Genomic DNA, 25,372 nt, shown 5'->3' with positions numbered 1-25,372 from the left:
TATATTATTTTATCTTATTTTTATTTTTTTTTAGCTGATGCACTATCGGCTCCCACACACAGCTGCGTGCATCGCGTTGCTGGAGACGCATCCCATTCACTTTACATGGGCTCACGTGATCCGTTGCCGAACTGAATTGTGGGTCCGTTGCGTCGCGTTTCTCCCGCCGCTCGCGTTGAGGAGTTCAGCTGTTGCTGCACCGACAGAGGGCAATCAAGCCAATCTACGGACGGCACCAACCAATCACATTACGGTTTTACTTCAAGTCATTTGCATAGCTACCGTCGGGAACACCCACTGCGTTGACGGAACGCAGCTGTGTGTGGGAGCCGTATGTACAGCACTTTGGTCAGTGTGAGCTGTGGTTAAATGTGCTCTAAAAATAAACTTTACTTACTTACTTTCTGTGTTTCCATAGGTAGGAGCTTTGGAAGTACAGGTGATCTACGGCGACACATCCGTTCACACTCGGGTGAAAAGCCCTATTCCTGTGAGATGTGTGGTAAAAGTTTCACGCGGTCTGCTGTTCTCCGTCAGCACCACAGCATCCACTATAAATCTGTCACAGGAGTTGGTCACAGTTCTGACAGGAAAGAGACTGATCAAGCAAACAAACCTCCACAATCCCACCCAGCAATGACTGTCAAAGCACTAAGAACTTTGAACCAACGTTATGGCTCCCGAATTCAACAAATACAAACGGCACCTCCATCTGATGTTCCCACTGAACAAAGTTCCTCTTCTACAGTCATGGAGTTGCAGCACACTGTGCCCAGACGCATTCTTGCTGCTCACTCTGGCAAATACCCTGTTTCTGACACTAGCTCAAAAAACCCACTTTCAATTGAAGTTTCCTTCTGCCCCTTCTCAGGTGACCATGGACCAGCTACCAGCTTGCAAGCTGCAGACCCATAGCACCAACTCCGCTCTCTCTTCTAGTAATCACAGTGGATCAACTAGCCAGACCACTGGTAGTCTCACTAAGAGCAATGAGCATATTTTTGAGCATATCAGTGTAACTCTGGAAACTTTACATGAGGTCACTGCATTCTAACATTTTAAGAAATTTCAATTCAGTTGAGTTTTAATTACTTTTATAGCACCAATTGAGCTGTAGCGTTTGAAGTCACAAACTATTGTGGTAAAAGGTGTAGGGCTGAAGAATTGACAGAATTTCTCAAAATGTGCTTATTTAAAGTGCTGAAGGCATTTTGGGTTAATTCATGACATACATGATTTAATGGGGTATTGATGGGTGCTGAATTAAAATCTGCTTTATGCCCAACTCATAAATGTCCCATAATGCCTCAAAATTGAGAAATCCAATAAGGCTGCCATCACCAGGCTGAAATCTATTGAAGCATTTTTGACTAACCAAGATATGTTTCTTTCATACATGGGGAATCCAATGACATAAAATATGAAGAAACTGCTTGAAACTCATATTGTGAAAATTATTGCCATTAATGATGAATAATTAATCAACCAAATAAGATACAGAACAAGGTTGATACTAATCGTGAAGAAACAGTTTGAAATAGGTATTTGGTTGTTTTTTATTTATTTAAGTACTTTTTAACATATCTACTGTCAGATTGTTGTTGTATACAGTCCTTCATAGTGTGTACAGGTAGATCTGCACACATCGACACATTCCCAATCATCATCAGTCTTCTGCAGGTTGCCAAGTTTCCTACAGTTACACACCTTGATGCATTATATGCAACTTTTCCTTTTACTTTGACTTGAGATTGAATCTTTTAATCTGTCTCATCCAAGATGCTAGTGCGGGTATTTAATTCATGGTCTCAAAAACAGATGAATCATCTGAAGGTACAACCATACACATAACCCGTCACACATTTGAACTTGCTTGTCTTCCCCACAGGGACCAACGAGTGGAGGCAGAGCCCCACTACTCACCAAGCCTGTGTAAAAGCTTTTCTGGGCACTTAAAATTGCAGCTCCTACAAGCTGACAAGCTCATCAAACTTATCGCTGCGGCCAACAGAGTGCTCAACCATGGCTTAGGGCTGCACTGGGTTTCCAAAAGAAAGATGCCGCTGCACTCCAGCCTGTGCTGCCACACAGAGCTTCCCCAGCACTGACTCTGGCTCCAGGTTAGCCACAAAAGGCCCTGCGCAGCCTCCTTCCTGACTGCCTGAGGCAGCATGAGAAGTCACCCACCCAAGCTCTGGGACAGCACGGTCTACCCGGTCTGAGCACGGCATTCCTCTCCCTCAATACCCCACACTGTTGTAGCTTGTGCTTTTCCCCGCCTGGCTCCACAGTTGTAGTTCTTGTAGTTTGGCGTCACATGAAACCCTTCACAAAAAAACCTTCCCTTACCATTACAAGTCCACATGTGGCCACACTGGCCCCTGTGGGTCCCACTTTGCCTCCGTCACTCACGTGGAGAGCGGCAACTTAATATCTCTCCAAGTACCTTGCCTTCCCATCTGAGCATGTGCCGTGCTTGCATAGACTCCGCATGGGTGTCAAGAGGCTAAGCGCTACAGTTTGCGGGCTCTCCACAGCACTTTTTTTCAGCAGATACTTCATTGTCCCAGACCCATCCTCAACCTGACATACCTGAATGCCTAAAACGGAAGCCATTCTGAATGATCACTCATCATCAAATACTCACCAAAATCTGCTTTTACAATGTGGATGACACCAGTACGTACGTCCCTAGCCTGCTCTGTACTTGCACTGTACTTCCACATGTCTAAAACTCTCGGGTGCCAGCAAGCTGCCGCTGTTCATTTATGTTACAACCGGTCTGATGTGCACTTGTCTGTGCAAAGCATGTGCAATATTGTTGACCAAACAAAATCAAAGCTATGAGCGAGTTGGAAGCCTGCTAACATCGAGAATGGATAGCCAAACCCAGTGCCAAACATTCCATCATACATAGCACATTGGAAATCTCAAAAACAAACTGCAAATAAAGTAAATTATTTCTATAATAAAACAATTTTCTGAAGGAGTTTCTGAATATGGCATTGGACTCCTAATATATGAAAACCTATAATAAAAAAAAATTTCATTCAAGTTTCTATTTTGTGCCATCAAACACATAAGGGGCCAATAATTGCTCTGTCAGTTAGCATGGCGCTAGCTGCGCTGCAATTTAAAACCATATTGTACTCCTTATAACCGAGGTTTTGGAGTTTAACACGCAGCTGAGCACTAAGTTGAACGTGATTGCTGTGTAACGACTAGCTGATTCCAAGTTAAACTCGGGTTAAACTAGAACTACTCTGAATTTTAACCCAGCAGATGCAGTCTTAACTTAATGGTGGACGCATTTCAGGATCTTGGGGGATATGTTTTTCTGATTGTTGCAGCAAAATAAAATAAAAATGTTGTGTTATAATTACCAGTAGTTTAAAAGAGATCTTGCACACTGTCCATTCCGCATGCAATTATAATAATAATAATAAGCTTTATTTGTATAGCACCTTTCATACACAGAATGCAGCTCAAAGTGCTTTACATTTGGAACATGTAACACAATAATAGTCAGTCATTATCAATCACTTTAACTTTTCTTCATTGCTGTGGCCGTGTATGATGTATATAAGTATAAGTATATACTCTTTTGATCCCGTGAGGGAAATTTGGTCTCTGCATTTAACCCAATCCGTGAATTAGTGAAACACACTCAGCATACAGTGAAGTGAAGCACACTAATCCCGGCGCAGTGAGCTGCCTGCAACAACAGCGGCGCTCGGGGAGCAGTGAGGGGTTAGGTGCCTTGCTCAAGAGCACTTCAGCCGCGCCTACTGGTCGGGGTTCGTACCGGCAACCTTCCGGTTCCAAGTCCGAAGCGCTAACCAGTAGGTTATTTCCTTGAAGACACAGCAATTGAGATCAAGGTAAAACGCAGCAACAGGTTAAACCACAGGTACATATAACACAGCAATGGAGCTTAAGACGTCACGTGACTTCTTGCGTCACCGGCGAATTCAAAACCGTGTTAAACTCTAAAAAGTGGCTAAGCTAATGACAGAGCAATTGCCCCAATTACTTCAATAGATTTTAGCGTGGTGGTGATGGCTATCTTGGATTTCTAAATTTTGAGGCATTATGGGATACTTTTGAGCTGGACATAAAGGCAGATTTTAATTCAGCATTATACCCCTAACATCATTTGTGTCATCAATTAACACAAAATGCCTGTGAGATTAAATATTTTGGAAAACTGACCCCTGACTTGACATAGGAAGGCAGACCATTCCAGAGCCAGGGAGCAGCTATAGAGAAGGTGTGGTCTCCTTTGGTTTGAAGTCCAGAGTGGGGAACAGAAAGGAGTTGTGAATTGACATAGGAGCACTATAAACTGGGCATACACTGCGATTTATGTTTTTTGTTAAATTCTTACTCTCACTGTATGAGTAATTATCATGCGATGTAAAGCCAAAGTTCATGATTTGTGTGCTCACATTTTACGGTCAGACGGTGAAGCTGTGACTTGATTGCTCACACTATACGTGTGAAATAAACTTGTCGGACCTACTAAACCCGGAACTGTGTGACTATTTCAAAGAAGTTTTCAGTCCTGTCACACAATGCTTGAGAAATGTGCTGCTCAGTTCTGAGTGCCAAAACATCTAAAACCCTAATTCAGAAAAAGTTGGGACGCTTTGTAAAATGTGAATTAAAAAAATAATGTTATGATTTACAAATCATATCAACTCTATATGTGATTGAGAATAGTTCAAAGACATCATATCAACTGTTGAAGAAGAGAACTGTTTTTTTGGAAAAAAAATATGTCTGAACATTTTTAATTTAATGCCAACAACATGTCTCAAAAAAGTTGGAAAATTTTTACCACCTCTTCATTTAACAACATTCTGTAAATGTTTAGGAACTGATAAGACAAGTTGATTGAGTTTTGAGAAGGAAATGTGGCTTCTTAATCCCCCCCCCCACATTCTATTATGCACCCAATTAGACAGGTCTGGACTGCAGACAGGGCATTTTAGCACCTGGACTTTCTCTACGGAGATTATGTAATATTCAAGGTCTTCCCTGAAAAGACAATGTCTGGATGACTATATGTTGCTCAAAACCTGTGTACATCATTCAGATTTGATTTTGTTTTGCCAGGTGTGCAAAATGGCCATGCCATAGGCATTAATGCATCTCCACACCATCATGGGTTCTGGGTTTTGAACTGAGCACTATAACAAGTTGGATACGTTGGATAGTTGAATAGTCCCTAAATGCCTAATCCAACCAGGTAGCTACAGCGCTACACTCTGGGCATGTAAATGGGAGCTCACAGACTCACTGGCTACGTTAGCTGCTGACTGTAACAACTGGAGCTAGGTAAAACTGATTGTTTTCAGGATTTTTTGTAACGACAGTACTCGGTAACCTCGAGAAATGGAGATCTATGCGGAAACTTGCCAGATTTCTCCTTTAAGACAGTCAAATAGGTTTTCCAATGAGCAAGCACTATCAGGGGTAGGTAAAATGCAGTGTCATCTGCATAACAGAATATAGAGCTGGGGGGGGAGCGTGTATAATAAAAAATAAAAGGGCCTAATATTTAACCTTTGGGCACTCTACACATATTAGGAGAAGAGCATGAACAACAGCTTCTTATCCTTACTGAAAAAGTTCTATCACTCAATAAGGATGTGAGCCATTTTAACACTGGGCCCCGCAGACCAAATTCATTCTCCAAATGTTTTCCAAAGGATGAGGTGATTGATGGTGTCAAATGCTGCAGAAGAAACAAGAAGGACTAAGAGGGCACAAGAACAAGAATCGACAGTAGGGCAGATTCAGTAATATGAAAAACATTCTATGTGTATGCGAGTGAGTGGTAAACACACAATTTCTGATGTACTAGGCCACCATCTTGCCTGTCCTTTGACCCAGATGTTTACATGTGATGTACACCCACACATCGGTACATGCTGTGAAAAATTTAAATCATCTTGGAGAACTTACCTCAGAGCAGAGACAAAGCCCAGTCATCCATCTTATTGTAGTGATACAACGATTGAACATAACTGGAATATGTCCCACACAGAGAGAATGACACTGACATCATCACTCGAAGGTATTGTAACAACTTACCCTTGTAGTTGTCACTATATAGGGATGCATACAATTTGAATCCTTTGTCCAGTCTGCTGTCTGGAATGGATGCCTTGCAGATCCGGTGGACACTGGAAATGTTAAATGCGAGGGGGACTGAGGAAATCTTGTGTAAAGGACCATTTCTGATCAAGCCAAATATTACCAGGGGTTTTTCACTAGCTTTAACGTTATTCTTTTCAGTGACGTAAGCCAGAAATTACCTGTTTACAGAACACAAATGAAAGGCTGGGAATGGAGGATTCTTTAAATGGAAAAAATTAAGAGACCACTGTAAATTTTGACGGTTGCTGAGTGACATTCAAATAAGTTGACGGTCATATTCAAAACTGTATTCCTTACATATAAATCTACTCACTCATGAACTGGCTGATAGTGGGTGAACATAAGAATGTTGTAAAATGCCTTCAAAGGCCTACACAATCCATACACTATATCTGAATGTAATTGATGATTGATGTTGTACTCTGACTATACACATACTGTAGTTCAGAAGCTAATAACAGCAAAAATGTTGCAAAGGATGGATGATCAATTAGTGCTATACTCTCAACTCCCCTGTCACAGGCCAACCATAAACTGGTTAGTATAAAAGCACTTTAACCAGAATTTCAGTAAACGTTTTAAATATGCTTTCAGACAGGGGACACGTTTGCTTAATGTTTGCTCAATGTGCTTTTTATTTGTATACTTTTTTGGAACTGCCACTAAGGCTGTGTCATTCATGATGTAAAAGCCAAAGAAAGAGTACTCTTTCAAACACCAGTATCGTCTCATTTTGTTTCAAAACCATGACTTGCCTTGTTAAGCAGGCCATGTATGAGTACAACAGACAAAAGTGGTGTACTAAGGGATGCAAAATTGTTTTCAGGCCATTGAGGGGAGGGGGGGGGGGTCAGATTGTATATTTCACTTCAAATGCACCATGCATCCACATTCACAGAGGCTTGTTAGAGCAGACTATGGTTTATCAGTTTCACTTAACAATGTTGTGTGAGACACATAGACATAACATTTTACATCAGTTTGTTATGAAGTCACAAGAAAATGAAGGATACGTGTATTTGGTTTAAACAGTTTTTATTATTATTTTCTGGTATTGATGTAAGGAAACCTCTGCTGTGGTGGCATTCAACATGAGCAGTGTTTTCTTGTATTTGTTTCCTGCGACAGCTTCACTTTGCCATCTTCCCTCTCCACATCCCTGTAGATCAGGGATTTCTGAGCTTTAAGCCGACAAACCAGGCACATAAATATAGAGTCCACATTTTGGCTCTCTATGGGGTCTTTGGCAGATGTTTCAAACAACAGCATGTTGTGAGCATCTGCAAACTTGAGAGCTGTGTTAGAAGGCACCTGAATCTGGCTCACCAAATCACACTTGTTGCCCACCAAAACCCGTGGAACCAAAGGTGAGACATGATGGCTATTGCATTCCTGTATCCATAACTTGAGATTCTGGAAGGAGGTCATTTTGGTGACATCATAGACAAAGATGACTGCATGTACATTGCGGTAATAGTGCTCCACCATACTTCTCCTGAAACGCTCCTGTCCAGCAGTATCCCATACCTGTACCTACAAGAGAATGGTGTTCAACATTTAGGCTATACAAATCAAATGTCATAAATTACAGTGAATACTATGATTTACTCTTATTTAAAAGTTGATGGTTCTCTTTAATTCAGCTTTGTCATATTTTTGCACAGTAATTCTATTCAGAGGAACTGTTCAAATCTAAATGCACATTAAAAAATGGAAATCTGAAATGGCATTGGGTTGTGGTACAGTGGTGCAAAACAGCAGAATCCATACCACATTTTATTTGCCCAGGGTTCGAATCTGACCAATGGTAATTTCTCAATCCTACTCCCATCTCTCTCTCTCACTCATACAGTATATCCTGTCAATCTCACCACTGTCCTATTAAAACAGCGCCTCACTTTTTCCACATTTTGTTATGTTACAGCCTTATTCCAAAATGGATTACATTTATTTTTTTCCTCAAAATTCTACACATAATACCCCATAATAACATCTTTAAAAAAGTTTTAAGTTTGTTTGAGATTTTTTGCAAATTTATTTAAAATAAAAAATGAAGAAATCACTTGTACATAAGTATTCACAGCCTTTGCGATCAAGCTCAACATTGAGCTCAGGTGCATTCTGTTTCCACTGATCAGGCGCGCCGTTAGACCTGGGCATTCGGGGCTATACTGTATATATCATCACTGATGATTGGAACGCGGGAATGATTCCAAACACCTCCCTTACGATGATGAGTGACAGGTGACAGGTCTGAGAATGCATGCGCTACACAAGTAGTGCGAAGGACGGAAGATGATTAATAACTGAATAAAGGCCTAGCCTAAATGAATAAAGAGTAAGGTAAAACAAGCCTAGTAGCCTAATGAAACATAGGCCTACGGATTGATGCAGTAGGCTAGGCTATCTTTGCAACATTATTAAATTAATCTGTCACCATATGCCTACGTTTGCAAAGAGGAGAACATTTTAATTTGATTCACAATGAAACGTTACATTTAATTTACATGTTGACAATGAGTAGTTTTGGTTGTTGTTGGTGGCGTTATAGCATCCCTTTTATGCCTACAATGCAACATTGTTCCCTCGCGATTGGAAGCTCCTGTTGCCGCATACCCATTTAAAAACATCGCAACGTGAAATGCCACAAAAAGCTGTTTGTGAATAGGTCTTAGTTAGTTAGGAGTCCTCTTGACTTCTTTTAAGCTGTCCCAGACTTAGGTGCTACTTTTAGGTCTAAAATGCTTCGTGAATTACTTTTAGTGAAAAAAATTAGGAGTCCTAAAGTTAGGAGTGACACGCCCATTATTTTTAGGAGTTACTCCTAAATTCGCCAGTTAGGAGCTACTTTTAGCCTTAAAATTCTTTGTGAATACGGCCCCAGGTTCAGGGAGTCAATTAGGCTAGAAAGGGGTCTCGTGTTCTCCTTCAGAGAACTGAAATTATATTCATAACCTTATGTTTTCTTTCAGTCAAGTTCACTCGACATTTAAGGATAAGTTCGGTGTGATATTGACCTAAAGTGTGTTGAAACATGGGGCAGCCGTGGCCTACTGGTTAGCGCTTCGGACTTGTAACCCGACCAGTAGGCATGGCCGAAGTGCCCTTGAGCAAGGCACCAAACCCCTCACTGCTCCCCAAGCGCCGCTGTTGTTGCAGGCAGCTCACTGTGCCGGGATTAGTATGTGCTTCACTTCACTGTGTGCTGAGTGTGTTTCACTAATTCACGGATTGGGTCGGCTTGTCCTGCATTCCGAAATCCGGCGCTAGCTAGCTGATGCTACCAACAGGCATTCAATGTGAGTGCCTTGGGCATCGGGCTAGCCATGCAAATAAATAACTATTTTAATGGCGTTTTACAAACGGAAGTTCGGGAGGAGCGTGATGGAATTTGCCACGCCTCCTTCTTCAATCAGTCAGGTTATTTATTCGCAGTCTACCTGCCGAAGTTGCAGCATCGGTGTTACTCCGCTCGCAGTGACTACCGGTTAGCTCGCTTGTCTCAAACAGAACTTGCTGCCCACTCTCTGTTACAGACTTTCATGGTCTAGGTTGCGTGGGAAACTACTGCAGGGAGGTAGTTCTTATCTTGTTGCTTTGTATTAGAGCTGTTGTAAAGCCCACTCGTTCCTGCTGAATGTTGAGATACATGTCACAAACATGTAGGCTATAGCCTACTAGATGAAGGCACTTGTTTAGCTATGCCTTACTTGTTTTTAGCTAACAACTTTTCGGTCACATTGGCTGTGTTAATAGTTAGCTGCTACAGGCTCACGGAGTGCTTGTCTAGAGGCATAGGGTGAACTGAAGTCAGTTTAGGCTAAATATCCTGTGAATCACACTTGAACATTGCAAGCGGCCATGTTATATAGACGTGACATTTCTGATAAATCAGGCTTCCAGTCTATCGTGGTTCTTTGGTAAAGTTTGCTTGGAATCGTGTTAACCAACGTGTTGTCTCCTAAGTTGTTTGTCACTCAAATTTGCTTCAGTAGCCAATGTGCCTGTATTCCTTGATTTGCATGGGTCCCAGCTTGTAACTTCTAACACGTTACATCTCTTGCCACTTTGTTTGTTTTAGCAAGCAACTAGCTTCCCTCGTTGCAGATGGCTAATGGTAAGCCTAGGCCTACACATGAAGTTGGCACTAGGCTACAAACTGCTGCCGTTTGCCAAGGGTAATTGTATAACGTTAGCTAAAATTACCTAGCCTACTGTTTTTAGTAGGCTACTGACTAGCCTACTCCTGCTAGTCCGTGTGTGTCACCGTGGGCTATGCAGTGGGTTCTAGCTTAGCTTGTAGGCTAATTCCTGCTACATGATTTCAATAATAACTTTAAAGTCTCAATTGCTGTGACGAGTTTCTCTCATTAAAGATAAGTAGTAGACCTACATAACAAACAGCTAACAAACTCAGCTGCGTTCTACAGCTAACGCATCTACATGTTGCTGACTGCTACCACTTTGCCTGTTTAAAGAGTCTTATCTCAGCATTTGATTTGTGATAAGAACAGTTTAATATGCATTAGTATTGAACGCATTGCGCTGCGGTGTTCATGATGCTAACCTTTAATGAACACCAAGCTGAACTGTCATTCGGCCAGATTCTGTGCCGCAACAATCTGGTATCATTCTGATCCATGCACAAATATGGAGTCCCAGTGTGTGTGAGATGCGGAGTTGAGGTCTGTTTTGCCGCTTTTACCCCCACCTCAATGCCGGCTTTGGCCGTAAGGCAGCTGATACACAGGAGCTGTTGCTCTGTCGCTCATTGCTAAGAGGGCAAGGAAGGAATTTTTTCTCCTTTAAAGTGTTTGGGAGTTTTTCGCCTTCCTCTGTGTTGAGAGTGCCAGCATATTAAAGCCTTCCCTAGCTGACCATGGGAGCACAGGTACACCAGCGTGTAGCTTTGCTCTGTTACACTCCTAGCTGACCATGGAAGCACCTACACCAGTGTGTAGCTCTGCTGGTCCTTGGAATCCTCTCTAATAATGTGCTGCTCACCACTTTTCTTGCTGTTAGCTACAATTTTAATTACTTCCTGGTTTCCATAGCACCTCATATTGCTAAATTGGCGCTATTGCTATCCCTGGATTACTCAAACTCAATTATCACAACTCTATGTAATTATATGCACTATCCTGGGGTGTTAGGCCTGTATCATCAAAGCATGTTGTAAGCAACAGCCTACAACTACTACTATCGTCTCCATTGTACTTTGTGGCTAAATGTAATTTGCTCATTTGAATTGCTTGATAGGTGTTGGCTAAAATATACATTCTTAAACAATTTCAAATCAAGGCCAACACTTTCCTGATTTTCTCCTGAAACTTGTCCTCAGTCAGAGTGTTGAGCTCAATCCTTTTCTCTTTCCCTCCTGCTAGCCAATCAGCCAAGCACCTGCGCCGTTGTGTGGAGCTCCGTTCCTCCGGCATCTCTCCCTTTGTCCATGCAACATGCTTTGTCAACCCAGCAAGTTATGGGTGCCCGCGTGCAGCCCTCTACCTTGCCTTCCACTACTGCGGTCTCTTTTCTCTATTCCAGCTAATCAAGCCTCTTCTCTTTGCAGACCCAGGGTGCTGTGCAACCTCCTCCCCCTCCCCTGTAGCGACCGCGTCGCTACCTTTCCCCTTTCCCCATCATCTCCCACCGGCGTGAACCGCGTTCGTGCCCGTGTCTCTTCCCCAGCCAGGGACCGCGTCCCTGGTTCTCCCTCACCCCTCTTTCCCTGGATTGGTGCCACCACCCATGGGGTCACCCAGTGTTTCCCATACATTTACTTATTTGTAGCGGCCTACCACAATATCAACATTGACCACCACACAATGATTTTCCAGGTTGTATTAAATTGTGCTTAAATCTGGTTAGCATCATAACCACGCTGTGCTAATTTGATAAACTGTTCCATTCAAGTTAATTCTGCAAACCAACCACCACAATTGGAATTCAATTCTGTGGGAAACACTGGTCACCGCATCCTTCTAACAATGTTTTCCAGATCACACCCAGGTCAATCTTCTCTTTCCGCTCTTCATGTTTTGCTCTTTACAAACCCTTTTGCTTCATTTTTTAAGGTGCCTTAGTTGCCCTCATCTTTGGGCTGTATACACGGATCCTGCTGACTCCTGCCTGCACAGTGACTCCTGCACGATCCCCCCAGAGCAATTTGGCCGAGCCATAGACTCCGCCAAGCATGGGTTTCTTAACATCCATTAATCAGTTTTAGCTTCAAGATGGCTCTTCAGGCTCTTCACTTGTACTAATCTACGTGTCAATGCCTAACCTACTCCAGCCTAGCCGCTTGCTCTCATTCTCTAAATTTCTTCTCATGCTCTTGAATGCAAACTGCCTCCATTAAAGTGTTTGCTACAGGTTCATATTTACTCTCTAGATTGGCTACCATAATGCTAGGTAGCTCAGTGTTCTCTACAAACTTAATACAGCAAAGTAGAAACCTGTAACACCCATTTATCACCTTTCAGTAACTATCCTTATATTCAGACCATGTGTATGCTATGTAATGTCTAAGATCCCCTTATAGCATATATTTGACATTTTTTGCACATGTAACCCTCATTGGTTTTAAGGGCAACTCGGATATCTACCAACGCATATTGGTATTGGCACAGACCGTTTGGGTTTCATTCAGGCAAATAACGGTCTACCCGAGTAGTACAATACTCTAGGCGCCTTAGATACCTTTCACCTTATCTATAACCTACATGGTCCTACCCAGGGTCTTTTCAATTGGGTTGCATTTTTTGGGGTGATCACATGACATGGATCCTGCTTGATTCCTGCCAGCGCAGTACACTCCTGCAAGATCCCTGCAAAGCACTCCATGACCCTGGCTAGGGATCTTGCCAAACAGCAGAATTGTAGATCGTAATTTGGAATGTTAACTTTATGAATCACTCACAAATCTTCGAATCACATGCCATGAGCATCAGCAACTACATCAGTCCTCTATTCCCACTGCACTGGTCCCAAGCTCTGCTACTGCAAGCTGTACTCCCCTGCACTGATCCCGAGCTCTGCTACTGCAAGCTGTACTCCCCTGCACTGACCCCAAGCTCTGCAACTGCAAGCTGTACTCCCCTACACTGACCCCGAGCTCTGCAACTGCAAGCTGTACTCCCCTGCACTGACCCCGAGCTCTGCAACTGCTAGCTCATTGCCCTGCATGTCATGTTAAGTGCATGTTATGTGTGCAAGTGCATGCCTGTTAAGTTAGCTCTCAAGCTTCCCATTACTTCAGGATTGGTACAGCCACCACCGCGGCTGGTGGTCTGACCAATCCGCTAAGCACTCCTTCACCCTGGTTAGGGATCTTGCCAAACAAGTTTGCTGTTTTGCATGTCAACTCATAGATTGGCATTTGCATCATCATTAGACCTCCATCTGCCATAGACGACAGGCGCCCCTGGCTGTCTTAATTCAAGTCGTTCCTCTATCGCATCCCCATTAGATCCCCCATTTGATACAGACGACGGACGCTCCGTCACTTGCTTCTGTTTTCAAATGCAGCTCAAAGCTGTTCTAACGCAAGTCGGAATCCCAGCAGACCGTTACTCAACTTATTCTTTAGGATTGGTGCAGCCACCACTGCGGCAAATAACGGTCTGTCCGATCAAGCCCTCAAAACTCTCGGCCGGTGGTCCTCCGACGCCTATCACTCATATATCAGATCAAATCTCTGATCTGAGGAAGCGCACCTCGCGCACTCCCATTGAATTTGCTCAGCGTGGTTCTTGCCATAGGGTCCTTCATCTTCAAATGCAATTTTTGGGGTGTATCCTGCCCGACTCCTGCCTGCGCAGTCGACTCCGGCACGATTCCGCGAAGCCCTTCAGGACCATGGCCAGAGACCTCGCCAAACATGCTTTTCTATTATGCTTTTATGTATTATGCTTTTATGTCTTTATGCAAATTCAGGAATGTGAACTAGTGAAATGGCGTTTTACAAACGGAAGTTCGGGAGGAGCGTGACGGAATTTGCCACGCCTCCTTCTTCAATCAGTCAGGTTATTTATTCGCAGTCTACCTGCCGAAGTTGCAGCATCGGTGTTACTCCGCTCGCAACCCACCACCTCCCCTTACGCCTCCCGTCTTCCATAGTTAAAGAATAAGGGGGTGTATGGCGGAATCCTGCCCGACTCCTGCCTGCGCAGTCGACTCCGGCACGATTCCGCGAAGCCCTTCAGGACCATGGCCAGAGACCTCGCCAAACATGCTTTTCTATTATGCTTTTATGTATTATGCTTTTATGTCTTTATGCAAATTCAGGAATGTGAACTAGTGAATTATTATATATTTCATTATTTCAAAGTAGCTCCACACTTCATTGGTAGACTTCCGAGGGCCCTGACATTTAAAACGAGACATTGAGAACTTTGAAAAAGCACTGGTAGTTTATTTACAAGACAATTTATACAGACAAAGATAAAGTTTTCCGGGCGCCGCCATCTTGAAATCTCGCGTGTCACGGGAAGTTGATTGACTAGAAACTACAGCTGATACATGAATACTCGCATTAGTAATGTTGATGGAAGACGTGCTGTACATGTGAAGAAGGAGTGACCGGTACATGTGCATATAGCCTACGGACTGCAGCTTCAGCTGACATAATGGAGGATAAGTTATGAGAATAAGACGAAGACAGGATGGTTCATATCACATATGAGCTGCAGTTTCGCTCTTTCTCGTCAATCCACTTCCCGTGACACGCGAGATTTCAAGGAAAACTTTGTGAAGGTACTGTCTGTATAAATCGTCTTGGAGGTTTTCAGTAATTTTCAGTAATCCCAATACGGATTCCTGGTCCGTACTGCTGACCCACCATTTGCCCTATGACAACTCCTAATTCCAATTCCATTTCCTACGCTGGACTATTTGAACTTTCTGACACTACATTAGGATTAATGCATTATTATACCGGGTATGTAACCATCCCACCTCTTGTAACATTCACCTCAGGTGGTTTTAAACACCATGTCCTATTCTCTACACCTGACTAACTTATGCATTTGTCATGTACTGTATACAGACCTTACTGTCATGCATCTGACCCTAGGCAGATGGGTCAGGCCCTTGAGTTGTGGATCTGCTCAAGGTTTCTTCCTATATGTATCTCCAATTCTAGGGAGTTTTTCTTTTCTTTTCTCTGATTGTCTAACACTCTGTAAAGCGCCATGAGACATGTGTAATGTTTTGGCGCTCTATAAGTACAATTAAATTGAAATTAAATAAACTACCAGTGCTTTTTCAAAGTTCTCAATGTCTCGTTTTAAATGTCAGGGCCCTCGGAAGTCTACCAATGAAGTGTGGAGCTACTTTGGGCCTCGTAAATGGTGTAAAATAGTGATTTGTGAGGAGTGCAGGGGACAAGCCAAGATGGGCTATGAGACAAAAATTCCCACTCTGTATCATGTTTCAACACACTTTAGGTCAATATCACACCGAACTTATCCTTTAACCAACGGAAATATGTATAACACAGCACTCATTGCTACAATGGCCACATATTCACAGCAGCGCAACACATCAGCTGCACATGTGTTGTGCCAAAACCGAAAATACAGCCCTGAGATCTAACAAATGTGATGCATCCATCCCCAGCGGTAGGTGGTCATTGTGAATTGAAAACCACGGCTCACAATAGCAGGTCACCTTCCATGCAAACAGGTCAACCTGTGCAGCACCAAAACGTTTCCCAGATACAACCCCAAATCAGAAAACGTTGCGGCGGTGTGTAAAATGCAAATAAAAACAGAATATACAAGTCTCGTAAACAGGACATGGACAACATATCAAATGTTGAAAATTTAAATTTGAACTATTTCATGGTAAATATTATGTTCATTTAAGCAATGAGCCCTGAGAGGCCATAGGTTACACTGATTTTAGTGTAACCTAGGCACAACGCGCTAGCAGAATGCCTAAAACTCCCCTTGTTCTAAAATCAGTGTAACCTAGACTCGAGTGGCTTATTGCTTTTCTAAAATGGTTACTACATATTTCTTGCAAGATTTCATAAAATAAAGGCACAGCAAGGAGACATGTAAGGCTTTATTCATAGATAATCATTCTTCCGCCAAGAAATATATTTCCTCTATCTGAATGGTTGACAAGCAACGTCGAGACATAGCTATTTTAACTTTTGTATCAAGTTATGGTAGCGCAGTAATATAGAACGAAATGCGGTCAAGGTGTATATTTGTGCTGGATTTTACCAGAACTATCCTTTTTAGAATTTGAATTTTATGCTAACAACATGTTTCAAAACAGTTGGGACAGGGAATGTTTACCACTGTAGTGCTTCACCCCTTTATTTAACAACATTCTGTAAATGTTTAGGAACTGAGGAGACCAGTTGACCATGAGAGACCATGAAATGTTGTCCCATTTCTGCCCGATATATTGCAGTTGCTCAACAGTATGGGATATTCTTAATCATGTTTTTTCATACCATGGTGCACCTAATTTTACAGGTCTGGACTGCAGGCATACCATTTTAGCATCTGGAATCTTCCTCTGTGGAGAAATACTGTTTAAATATGTGCAGAATTCATTTTGGCATTGTTTTCCTGAAATATTCAAGGTTTTCTCTGGAAAAGACATTGCCTGGATGACAGCATATGTTGCTTAAAACCTGTATACATCATTCAGAATTGATTGTGTCTTTCCAGATGTGCAAGATGCCCATGCTGTAGGCACTAATGCTCCTCCACATCGTCATATATGTTGAGTTTCAAACTGAGCACTAAAACAAGTTGGATAGGTTAGATACTTAGATACTGTAGGCCCTCTCCTCTTTAGTCCAGATGAGTCCATGATTTCCAAAAATAATTGCACCTTTTGATTGGTCTAAACACAGGACCTTTTTCCACATTACCTCAGTCCATTTTAAACAAGCTTAGGCCCAGATAAGACAGTGGTATTTTATGTATTATGTCTAAATACAAATTTGGCTGTTGCATGGTAAAGTTTAAACTAGCATTTCCGAATTGAGTATAAAACTGTGCACATTATGTAATGTATTAAAGGTAAAGAGTGTATTGATCAGGGGTTATAGTCTCTAGACTGTTCCCACCATGTAATTGTTTTTATCAGAGGGAGTGTAATGCCTGACTTTAGAATATAGAACCAATTCATGACTAGTAAGTACATACTGCATACTGTAGGTATTACTGATGATAACGTGCTTGCTGCTAAGGAACCAGTTTCCACTTTAGAATGGGAGCCAATCTTCCAGTTGTTAAGTGCTGTTTGACACAGCAACCTGGGCAGTGAAATACAGCAATGAGGTTGAGCCATATACTTGCTTATTCTACAACTGTTCTCCCACTATTCGGGATTTATTCAGACAGTATACTCGTGGGTTATACATATTCTCTTTTGGTACTTACTACTAATTAGTACTTAGAGATGAAGGCTTACTAGGTCATTATTAAGATTATATCAAGAATAAAGGCCTAATTCGTCATGAACAAGAAATTTGTGAATACACACCTAACAAATGATTAATGTTGCCTTACAAGTCACTAATACAGGTATAAATTAGGTATGTATTAGTGGCTAACATGTGAACCTTAAAATATTTATTTTTATAAATTTACAAAACACTCCAAAAACCTGCTTTTTTGTGGAGTGTTGGAGTATTGTGTGTAGGAATTGTTGATGAGGAAAAAAAATAATTGAATCAATTTTAAGATGAGCCTGAAACGAAACAAAATGTGGAAAACTTGAAAGGGTCTGAAAACTTTCTGGTTGCACTGTATCTCTTAGTTGTGCAGTGTGACTGTATGGTGTTTGTGGGGGTCAAGGTAAGAGTTAGTGTTAGTACCAGTGGGGGACCCTGGCTTTGTTTGTGAGGCCAACTGCAGTCGGGAAGAAACTAAGTTTGTGCCGTGAGGTTTTGGTTCTGATGGACCGCAGCCTCCTGCTGGAATGGCTCAAAGAGACTGTGTCCAGGGTGGGAGGGGTCAGCCACAATCCTACCTGCCCGCCCCAGGGCCCTGGAGGCATGCAGGTCGTGGAGGGATGGAAGACAGCAGCCAATCACCCTCTCAGCAGAGTGAATGATACGCTGCAGTCTGCGCTTGTCCTTGGCAGAAGCCGCTGCGTACTAGATGGTGATGGAGGAGGTGAGGATGGACTCAATGATGGAGGTGTAGAAGAGCACCATCATTGGCTTTGGCAGGTTGTATTTATTCAACTGTTGCAGGAAGTACATCCTCTGCTGTGCCTTTTTGGTGAGGGCACTGGTGTCCAGCTCCCACTTGAGGTCTGGGTGATGATGATGCCCAGGAAGCAGAAGGACTCCACAGAGTCTACAGGGGAGCCACACAGGGTGATGGGGGGGTGGGGGTGGGGCTGAGTTCTTCCTGAAGTCCACAACCATCTCCACTGAACGCATGGTCACTGGCGATAGTTTAAAACATTTTCGGGGTTTGTCCAGTACACATTGGGTGTGGTTTAGTTATGAAACGTTATCAAACGTTCGGCGCATGGCGCAAGAAGGTGGGCCTTATGTTTCTTAATCAGTCATGGGTGTGTTTTGGGCATAACAACCTTTAAACCAATGAGAGTGCCATCTGTCATTCCCTTTAACAGAAAGCAGCGCAACTTCAAACAGCGCATTGGTATTTTGATGGTCACCGGCGCACGTGAGACATGAAGGAATCAGCTTGCACGTAAGACCGTATGGAACAGTCATTCCCCTAAACCATGCTTTACTAAAACCTAACAGAGTATATAGCCTACACGCCTCTACACTCGTCTATTATTTGAACTCATTGGCAAAGTGAAACTAACTTCACCGTGGTCTCATAGTCAACGACAAAACAGTTCTACACAGTTACTTTCACTATTGACTGACAATAGGTTACCATTGCAAACATAGCCTGAAAAAAGCAACACTTACCCCAAAAATGTTCATACTGAATTTACTAAATAAAAAACGTAAGGGCATTTATCCTGCAGAGGAGTTGCTTACACCTTGTGACAGTGCGTCTTCAGCTGTGCTCCATATGTGCCTCTCACCTCGCCTAATCTGGAGTCTGCATCAAGCACAGACGTGTCCAGGAAATGGGCTACAAGTGGCATATTCCTAGTGCCAAGCCAGTCCTGAATCAGAGACCAGGGGCCTCATTTATAAAGCGTTCTTACGCACAGATTTGATCTTAGACCGTGCGTACGCTCAAATCCATGCCAACGCTCAGATTTATAAAAACCGTCTTTGACGTGGAAAAGTGCTTATCTCCACGTCAGGTTCAAACTTGACGTACGACCATTTCCTTGTGGTAATGCCGGGGTACTGCAAGTAATCTGAGGTCTAAGTGCGATGCATTTTCAAAATTCCAAGACCAACGATCTCATGTCTTTCTTTGCCATATGCATGATCAATATCAGAAGATTTTTAAAGACGTTTTTGGACGCAGCTTAATGTTTCATGGTTTGGCATAAAACTGCTAATGAGAACCGTAGCCCTGAAAAGACGTACAGTATATCTTACTTATTTCACAATATCTAAAAAAAAACCACCAAGGCGATAGAATAATTGAAACATTCTTACAGGTGATCTAGTATATTTAGTGTTCTCACCAATCTAATATTGACCATCAAATGTCCAATTGCCCTCGTTTAGGAGAGGAAGGCATTCAAAAAGGCATTCGAACAGTTTGATAATGTTGGAGGTTATTGTGCAGTATTGGGAATATAGGATAGTATTTGATCATACAGTTTTGAATGTTAAAAGTGAATAAACTTTTTTGAGAGGTGGATAAACTCTAATAAGAGGTGGGTAGGCCTAAACTCTATTTCTGAAATTTCAGGTGGATAAACTGCGTTTACTCGCGTTTAGCCTCCACTACATCCTTATTTGCGCTCATAGGCCTATTCCCAGCTTCGTAACAGAAAGGTAATATTTGACTGTAAGCTATACAATGTAGGCTATAGATATTTTATATCATATATAGCCTACACAACCAAGGGACGGAAGTTATCCTCTGAAAGCAGGGCATCTTCATATTTAGTGTTGCGTCGGAGTTGCGTAAAGAGGTGCAGAGCGCGCACCTGTTTGCTTTTTTTGACTGGCAGTGCCCAAGATCAGATGACAATACGTGAGTTGAATAATGTAGGATAAAATATAAAGGTAAGCCTAAAGCAAACAATAAAGGACAATGTTTAAGCGATTGGACATTATTAAAAGAAAATGATAGCAAAGATATGCAGAATGAATGAAAAACGACTGGCGAACTAGGCTACTTTTTCAGCAAAAACATAGCCTACCCTAAAAGAAACGTTAAGCCTACATGACATATAACGCTTATAATTTAGTCCTCTGTTTTGTAGGCTAAATCAGCATATTACCCTGGGTCATGTTGGAAACGTACAGTAGCCTACTGTACCATAACGTACAGGATTATATAGCCTAGGCCTAGAGGTCTTTCCTTCATAAGCTAGGCCTACCCATTTTTTTTCTACAAAGTAGGCCTAAACATACGAAATGTTGATTATTCACATTACTGCAAGCAAAAGGAATGAAAGCGAGCAGAGGACAATGGACATGGATGCATACGATCTCTTTCCAGAAAGCTTTGCTGGAAAAAACATAATTCGTTTTAGCTATTCGAACTGACGCATATAGTTAACATCAGATGGCATAGGCTAGGCCTATACAATGTTTTCAATATATAATTTTACATAAGCTACAGCTTTTACGCCATTGATTTCATTAAAACATATGCTAATGATATTGATGAGGGGGTGTTTACAAGGCGGACACCTAAAACCATCCGTCTGCGCACAAGTTGACGTTCATTTGTGATTTATAATGGGCACTTCTGGAAGGGTGGCATACGCACGTTTTTTTGTGCGTACGTTCGTTTTCTCTGAATCACACGTACAATCATTTCAGAAATTATCTAAGATCAAATGAAGGATGGTTTCTACGCAACCCTTTTATAAATGAGGCCCCAGGGCCCAGTTTCCCGATAACGACGGAGACGCGCTCTTAAGAGGGTTTTCTACGATTCATCTTACGATCGTTCATTTGGTTTTTCCGACTGTTTCCCGAACATGTTCGTAGCGTGAACGCGCGTGCACTGCTCTTAAGATGCTCTTAAGGGGAGCTGTCCACGTTAATAGTTCTGAAATATCCTCTAATTTGATGTCAGGTGACTGCACGTCACAGCTATAGGCCTACCATTCAAACTTTGGATCTACACATTAATTCACATCAATACGAAAATAGAAACACTTTGACATCTGCATGTAAGCATCCTAAGTAGGCTAGGTTACATACCACACACAGACATAAATAATTGTAATTATTTAAGATTAGATTGTTGCACCATGCAATAATTTTTCGCGGTGTCACTTAAGAACACGTTTGAAAATAAGAAAGAAGTCGAGTAAGAAAGTGAGGAAATGTGTAGGCTTAGATTTTGATGCTGTACAGACTAAACCACATGTTCCTTTCTCTGCTTTTACCTCATAGGCCTAATAAATTATAGCCTTCACTTAGCAAAGATAATGGCAAACTATTCTGGCAACGTCTCGTTTCATAACTGGGTTGCATTTTTGTCCGCTTTTCATCACATTATTATGACCATTAAATGTAGGCTATAAGCCTACTATTTTGCACGCTAAAATCTGATTCATCAGGTAAACACAATAAAGAATGGGAACGTAAATTGGATTATGTATTCTAAGTTGTAATTCCTCTGTATGTCCTGTTGGTGACCTCAGTGAGAAGTACTGTTAAGACGCTCTTAGCCGGTAACGAGAACTCTGGAGCACTCGTAGATCTACGAGTGTTTTCACAACGTTCTTAAGCTACGATGGTTTTGGGAAACAGTCGGCAAATCTTAAGACGTTCGTAAGAGGTCAAATATGACCAAAATGTCCCCCCCAATATTCGGACATAGAAAAATAAAGAAAGAATAAAGCGCTATACTAGGCCTACAGGAAACCAACACGTATCTGAAATGTAATCAAACGTAAATAATGCACAAATTAGTGACCTATGGTTCCAGAGTAGCCTACACCCCTGAGTGGTTTGTCCTGGTGATTTTCCGTTTTTCGTTAGTGGTGTGCGCTATCAAAAGCTTCCATTTACTGCACCCTAAAAAAAGTTTGGAATAACCTAATTGACTGACCTAACTAACGACTTTTATATATATTTTTGCATGGTAGGAAATGTATTGAAATTCTGTTTGGGGGTCCCTCAGACCCCACCACAGATTTGGTCCCCCCCAATGTTGACATCATGACAACTTGTCTGACTTAACTCCTTCGGTGCTCAGGTCCTAATAATGATAATATGTTATTTTAAGAGCGCATTATCAACAGTGATATGGGCGGGTGCACAACCCTGCTTCTCTCGTCCACAGGAACGGGCACCAGCGCACATCCATGCAAAACATTACAAAAACACGATTACAATGGAAACAATTATAATTATAAAGATATTACGAAATACGTCTCACAATGACTAGTTATTCACCATTATTTGGAAATTGGTAATAATAATAATAATAATAATAATAATAATAATAATCTTTCCAAAAACAAAAGCTTCGTGAATAAATATGTTTTTAGTCTGATTTTAAAACAATACACTGTCGGAGCAGTCCTTAGTTCAGGAGGCAGGGAAGTCCAGAGAGTGGGGGCATAGTGACTAAAGGCACCATGAGCTAAATTTGAGTTAATTCTGGGTAATGCGAGGAGATCTTTAATTTGAGGATCTCAGGAATCTGACCAGTGTATATGCAATGAGCATGTCAGAAATGTAGGAGGGAGCTACGCCCATCAATGATTTAAAAATAAGAAGTATTTTAAAATTAATTCTTTGCTTTACTGGGAGCCAATGGAGTGATTTTAATACTGGAGTGATGTGATAAGATCTTTGTCACAGACTTTCTAATGAGGAGACACAGCAATCCAAAAATCCTCCATAGAAATGCATGGGGTTAGTTTGTAACGCCAATACGGCAGTTGTCTACAGATATCCCGCCCCTTTTGTAGCAAAAAAATCTACATGTCAATACATTGTGCCAATCATATGGTGTGTTGTGAATACATCGTTCCAATCATGTGTTGTGATCTCGCCGCTGGAGCAAGGTTGGTGTCGTGAAGCCTTGCGCATTTCTGCCAAAACAGATGCCCGCAAAGTGCCCAAAAAGCATTACAATATGGCTGCCGAGTGGACGGAGTTGCCTAAAAGGACTTTGTCTTTGTGTTCTGGTGAGCACTCTGGCCACGGCATTTTGAATAAGCTGGAGTTTGTTTAAGGTCTGTTTTGTCAATCCAGCAAAAAGTGTTACTATAGTCTAATTATAAAAGCATGAACCAGCTTTTTAGAGTCTGCTTGAAATTTAAAAAAAAAGTATTTAACCTAACCTGTGCTTCTGAAAGTTAAATTTAGCATCTAAGATCACATCCACATTTTAGACATCCTCACAAGGTTTCATAGACAAGAGAGTTAGCAATGAATAAAACTGATGTCTCAAGACCTTAGGACCTACTAGAATAATCTCTGTTTTATTATCATTAGGCTTTAAGAAGTGTTGGGTCATCCAAGTTTTAATATCAGAAATACATTGAATGAGGTCATTCACTGGCCTAGGATTATTGGAAGAAACATATATAATTGTGTTTCATCGGCATATGAAAGATAAGAAATATTGTTCTGCTGAATGATAGTGAAGTGGGAATGATATGAAGTGGGAGCATGTATTTACTTGTGATGAAGCAGATTTTAGCATGCAAAATAGCATACATTTAATGTTCATAATAATGTGATTAAAAGCGGACAAAAATGCAATTAAGTTATGAATCGAGACATTGGCATAATAGTTTCTAATTGTCTTTGTCTAAGTGTAGGGTAGGCAATTTTTTAATAGGACTATAAGCTAAGAGCAGAGTAAGGAGCATGGTGTGTCAAAATCTAAGCCAGGCTATGTTATTTAAGCCTACACATTTCCTCACTTTCTAATTCGACCTCTTCCTCATCTTCAAACGTCTTTTTCAGTGATAGTCCAAAAGGCAGCACTCACAGTGGGACTCACAAGTAGCATAACAGGCATGGCAGATGTAGCATAGCCTACTGAGCAGGCTATAGCCTACTGTGTAGATCCAAAGTTTAAACGGTAGCTGTGACGAAGTCACCGGACATCACCAAATTAGAGGATATTTCAGCACTATTAACGTGGACAGCTCCCCTTAAGCGCATCTTAGCGGTGCACGCTTTCACGCTACGGGCATGTTCGGGAAACAGTCGGAAAAACCAAACGAACGATCTTAAGACGAATCGTAGAAAACCCTCATAAGTAGCCTACATGTATATCGTTATCGGGGAACCGGGCCCAAAAGTGTCACGCCACCGGCGGCAAGCCCCTGGCAGTGGCTTAGCCTACAACAAATTCGATTCGACAAACTAGCCTAGTCCTATTTGGGAAAATCATAGCCTGTGGAACAAGGGCCTAATATGCTGCTAGCCTAAATTATACCAAACAACAACACGAGCATTTGCCTATAGCCTAAATTGAAGTGGGCGACACTGTAAACTCGCTGAGTAGCCTAACCTAGGTTCGCATAATTTTTAGGGAAGTTGGGCGCATTTTTAAAGATGTTCAAGAAATGAAAACTAACAAATAAGATACAACTCTATCTAGTTCTCACCTTAATTATCTCGCCGTCAATCTCCACAGGTTTCTCTCTGAAATCCACACCGATCGTAGCCTCCGTTTTGTCAGGGAAGGTTCCACCAGTAAATCGGAAGGTTAGACACGTCTTGCCCACGTTAGAATCCCCTATTAAAATAATTTTGAATATACGCGTCTTTACACTGTGAACCAAAGACGAACTAAAATCTAAAGATGATGTGAGATCAGAATTGGTCCCGTTTTTCCTATCCTCCACTTCTTTTGCCATAATGAAGCAATGATGCTGTATATCAATGATGAGGATGTGAAAGGGAGGGGTGGGGAGAAGAGAAAATGTCAATGTGTGGGATAGGCTAACGTCCTCATTCGAAAAAGAGTTTAAGCCAGTAGGCTTATGTGCTAGGCCTAGCCTATTTTGAATATCGGTGAATAATGGGAAGCCTACCTGTCAAATCTTCTGTTGTGAAGGGCCTATTGCCAAACAGCCAGATGTGTGAACGGGCTTCTACTATTCCAGAAGATTCTGTCGGTTGAAT

The 25,372-nt window shown here is 41.8% G+C and overlaps 2 protein-coding genes across 5 annotated transcripts in view; one reads left to right on the top strand and one right to left on the bottom strand.

Moving 5' to 3' along the window:
- The window catches only part of zbtb49 (zinc finger and BTB domain containing 49), a 35,526-nt gene extending 31,000 nt beyond the window's left edge, over positions 1-4,526 (top strand). For 3 of the 4 annotated variants that reach the window (XM_076292645.1, XM_076292646.1, XM_076292644.1), the window contains one exon: positions 419-4,526. In XM_076292645.1, the coding sequence (XP_076148760.1) occupies positions 419-915 (497 nt within the window). In that variant the 3' untranslated portion in view covers positions 916-4,526. Of the gene's footprint in view, positions 1-34; positions 373-418 lie in introns of those variants that run through there. The other variant, XM_076292647.1, reaches the window with a different exon arrangement.
- Positions 4,527-7,251: 2,725 nt separating this feature from the next.
- On the bottom strand, positions 7,252-25,104 carry rab33a (RAB33A, member RAS oncogene family). The gene is made up of 2 exons (XM_076292641.1): positions 24,853-25,104; positions 7,252-7,698 (listed from the first exon to the last, which is right to left on the bottom strand). Exons 1-2 carry the CDS (start codon positions 25,102-25,104, stop codon positions 7,252-7,254), a joined length of 699 nt encoding a protein of 232 aa, XP_076148756.1.
- Between the last annotated feature and the right edge of the window lie 268 nt (positions 25,105-25,372).

Source organism: Alosa pseudoharengus, unplaced genomic scaffold, assembly GCF_046254945.1.
Source record: "Alosa pseudoharengus isolate Yale_2024_CS ecotype anadromous, Long Island Sound unplaced genomic scaffold, YU_APseudo_1.1 YU_APseudo_1.1_scf_19, whole genome shotgun sequence".
NCBI lineage: Eukaryota > Metazoa > Chordata > Actinopteri > Clupeiformes > Clupeidae > Alosa > Alosa pseudoharengus.
The sequence above is the reverse complement of the archived record's forward strand: the minus strand, read 5'-3'. Positions and strand labels throughout refer to the sequence as shown.

Excerpts from the sequence above, each read along its gene's own strand:
- rab33a (XM_076292641.1), bottom strand. The coding sequence starts at position 25,104 with ATGGCAAAAGAAGTGGAGGATAGGAAAAACGGGACCAATTCTGATCTC. Across the intron at positions 7,699-24,852 it reads TTGACGGCGAGATAATTAAG|GTACAGGTATGGGATACTGC; the intron begins GTGAGAACTAGA and ends ATTCTCTTGTAG.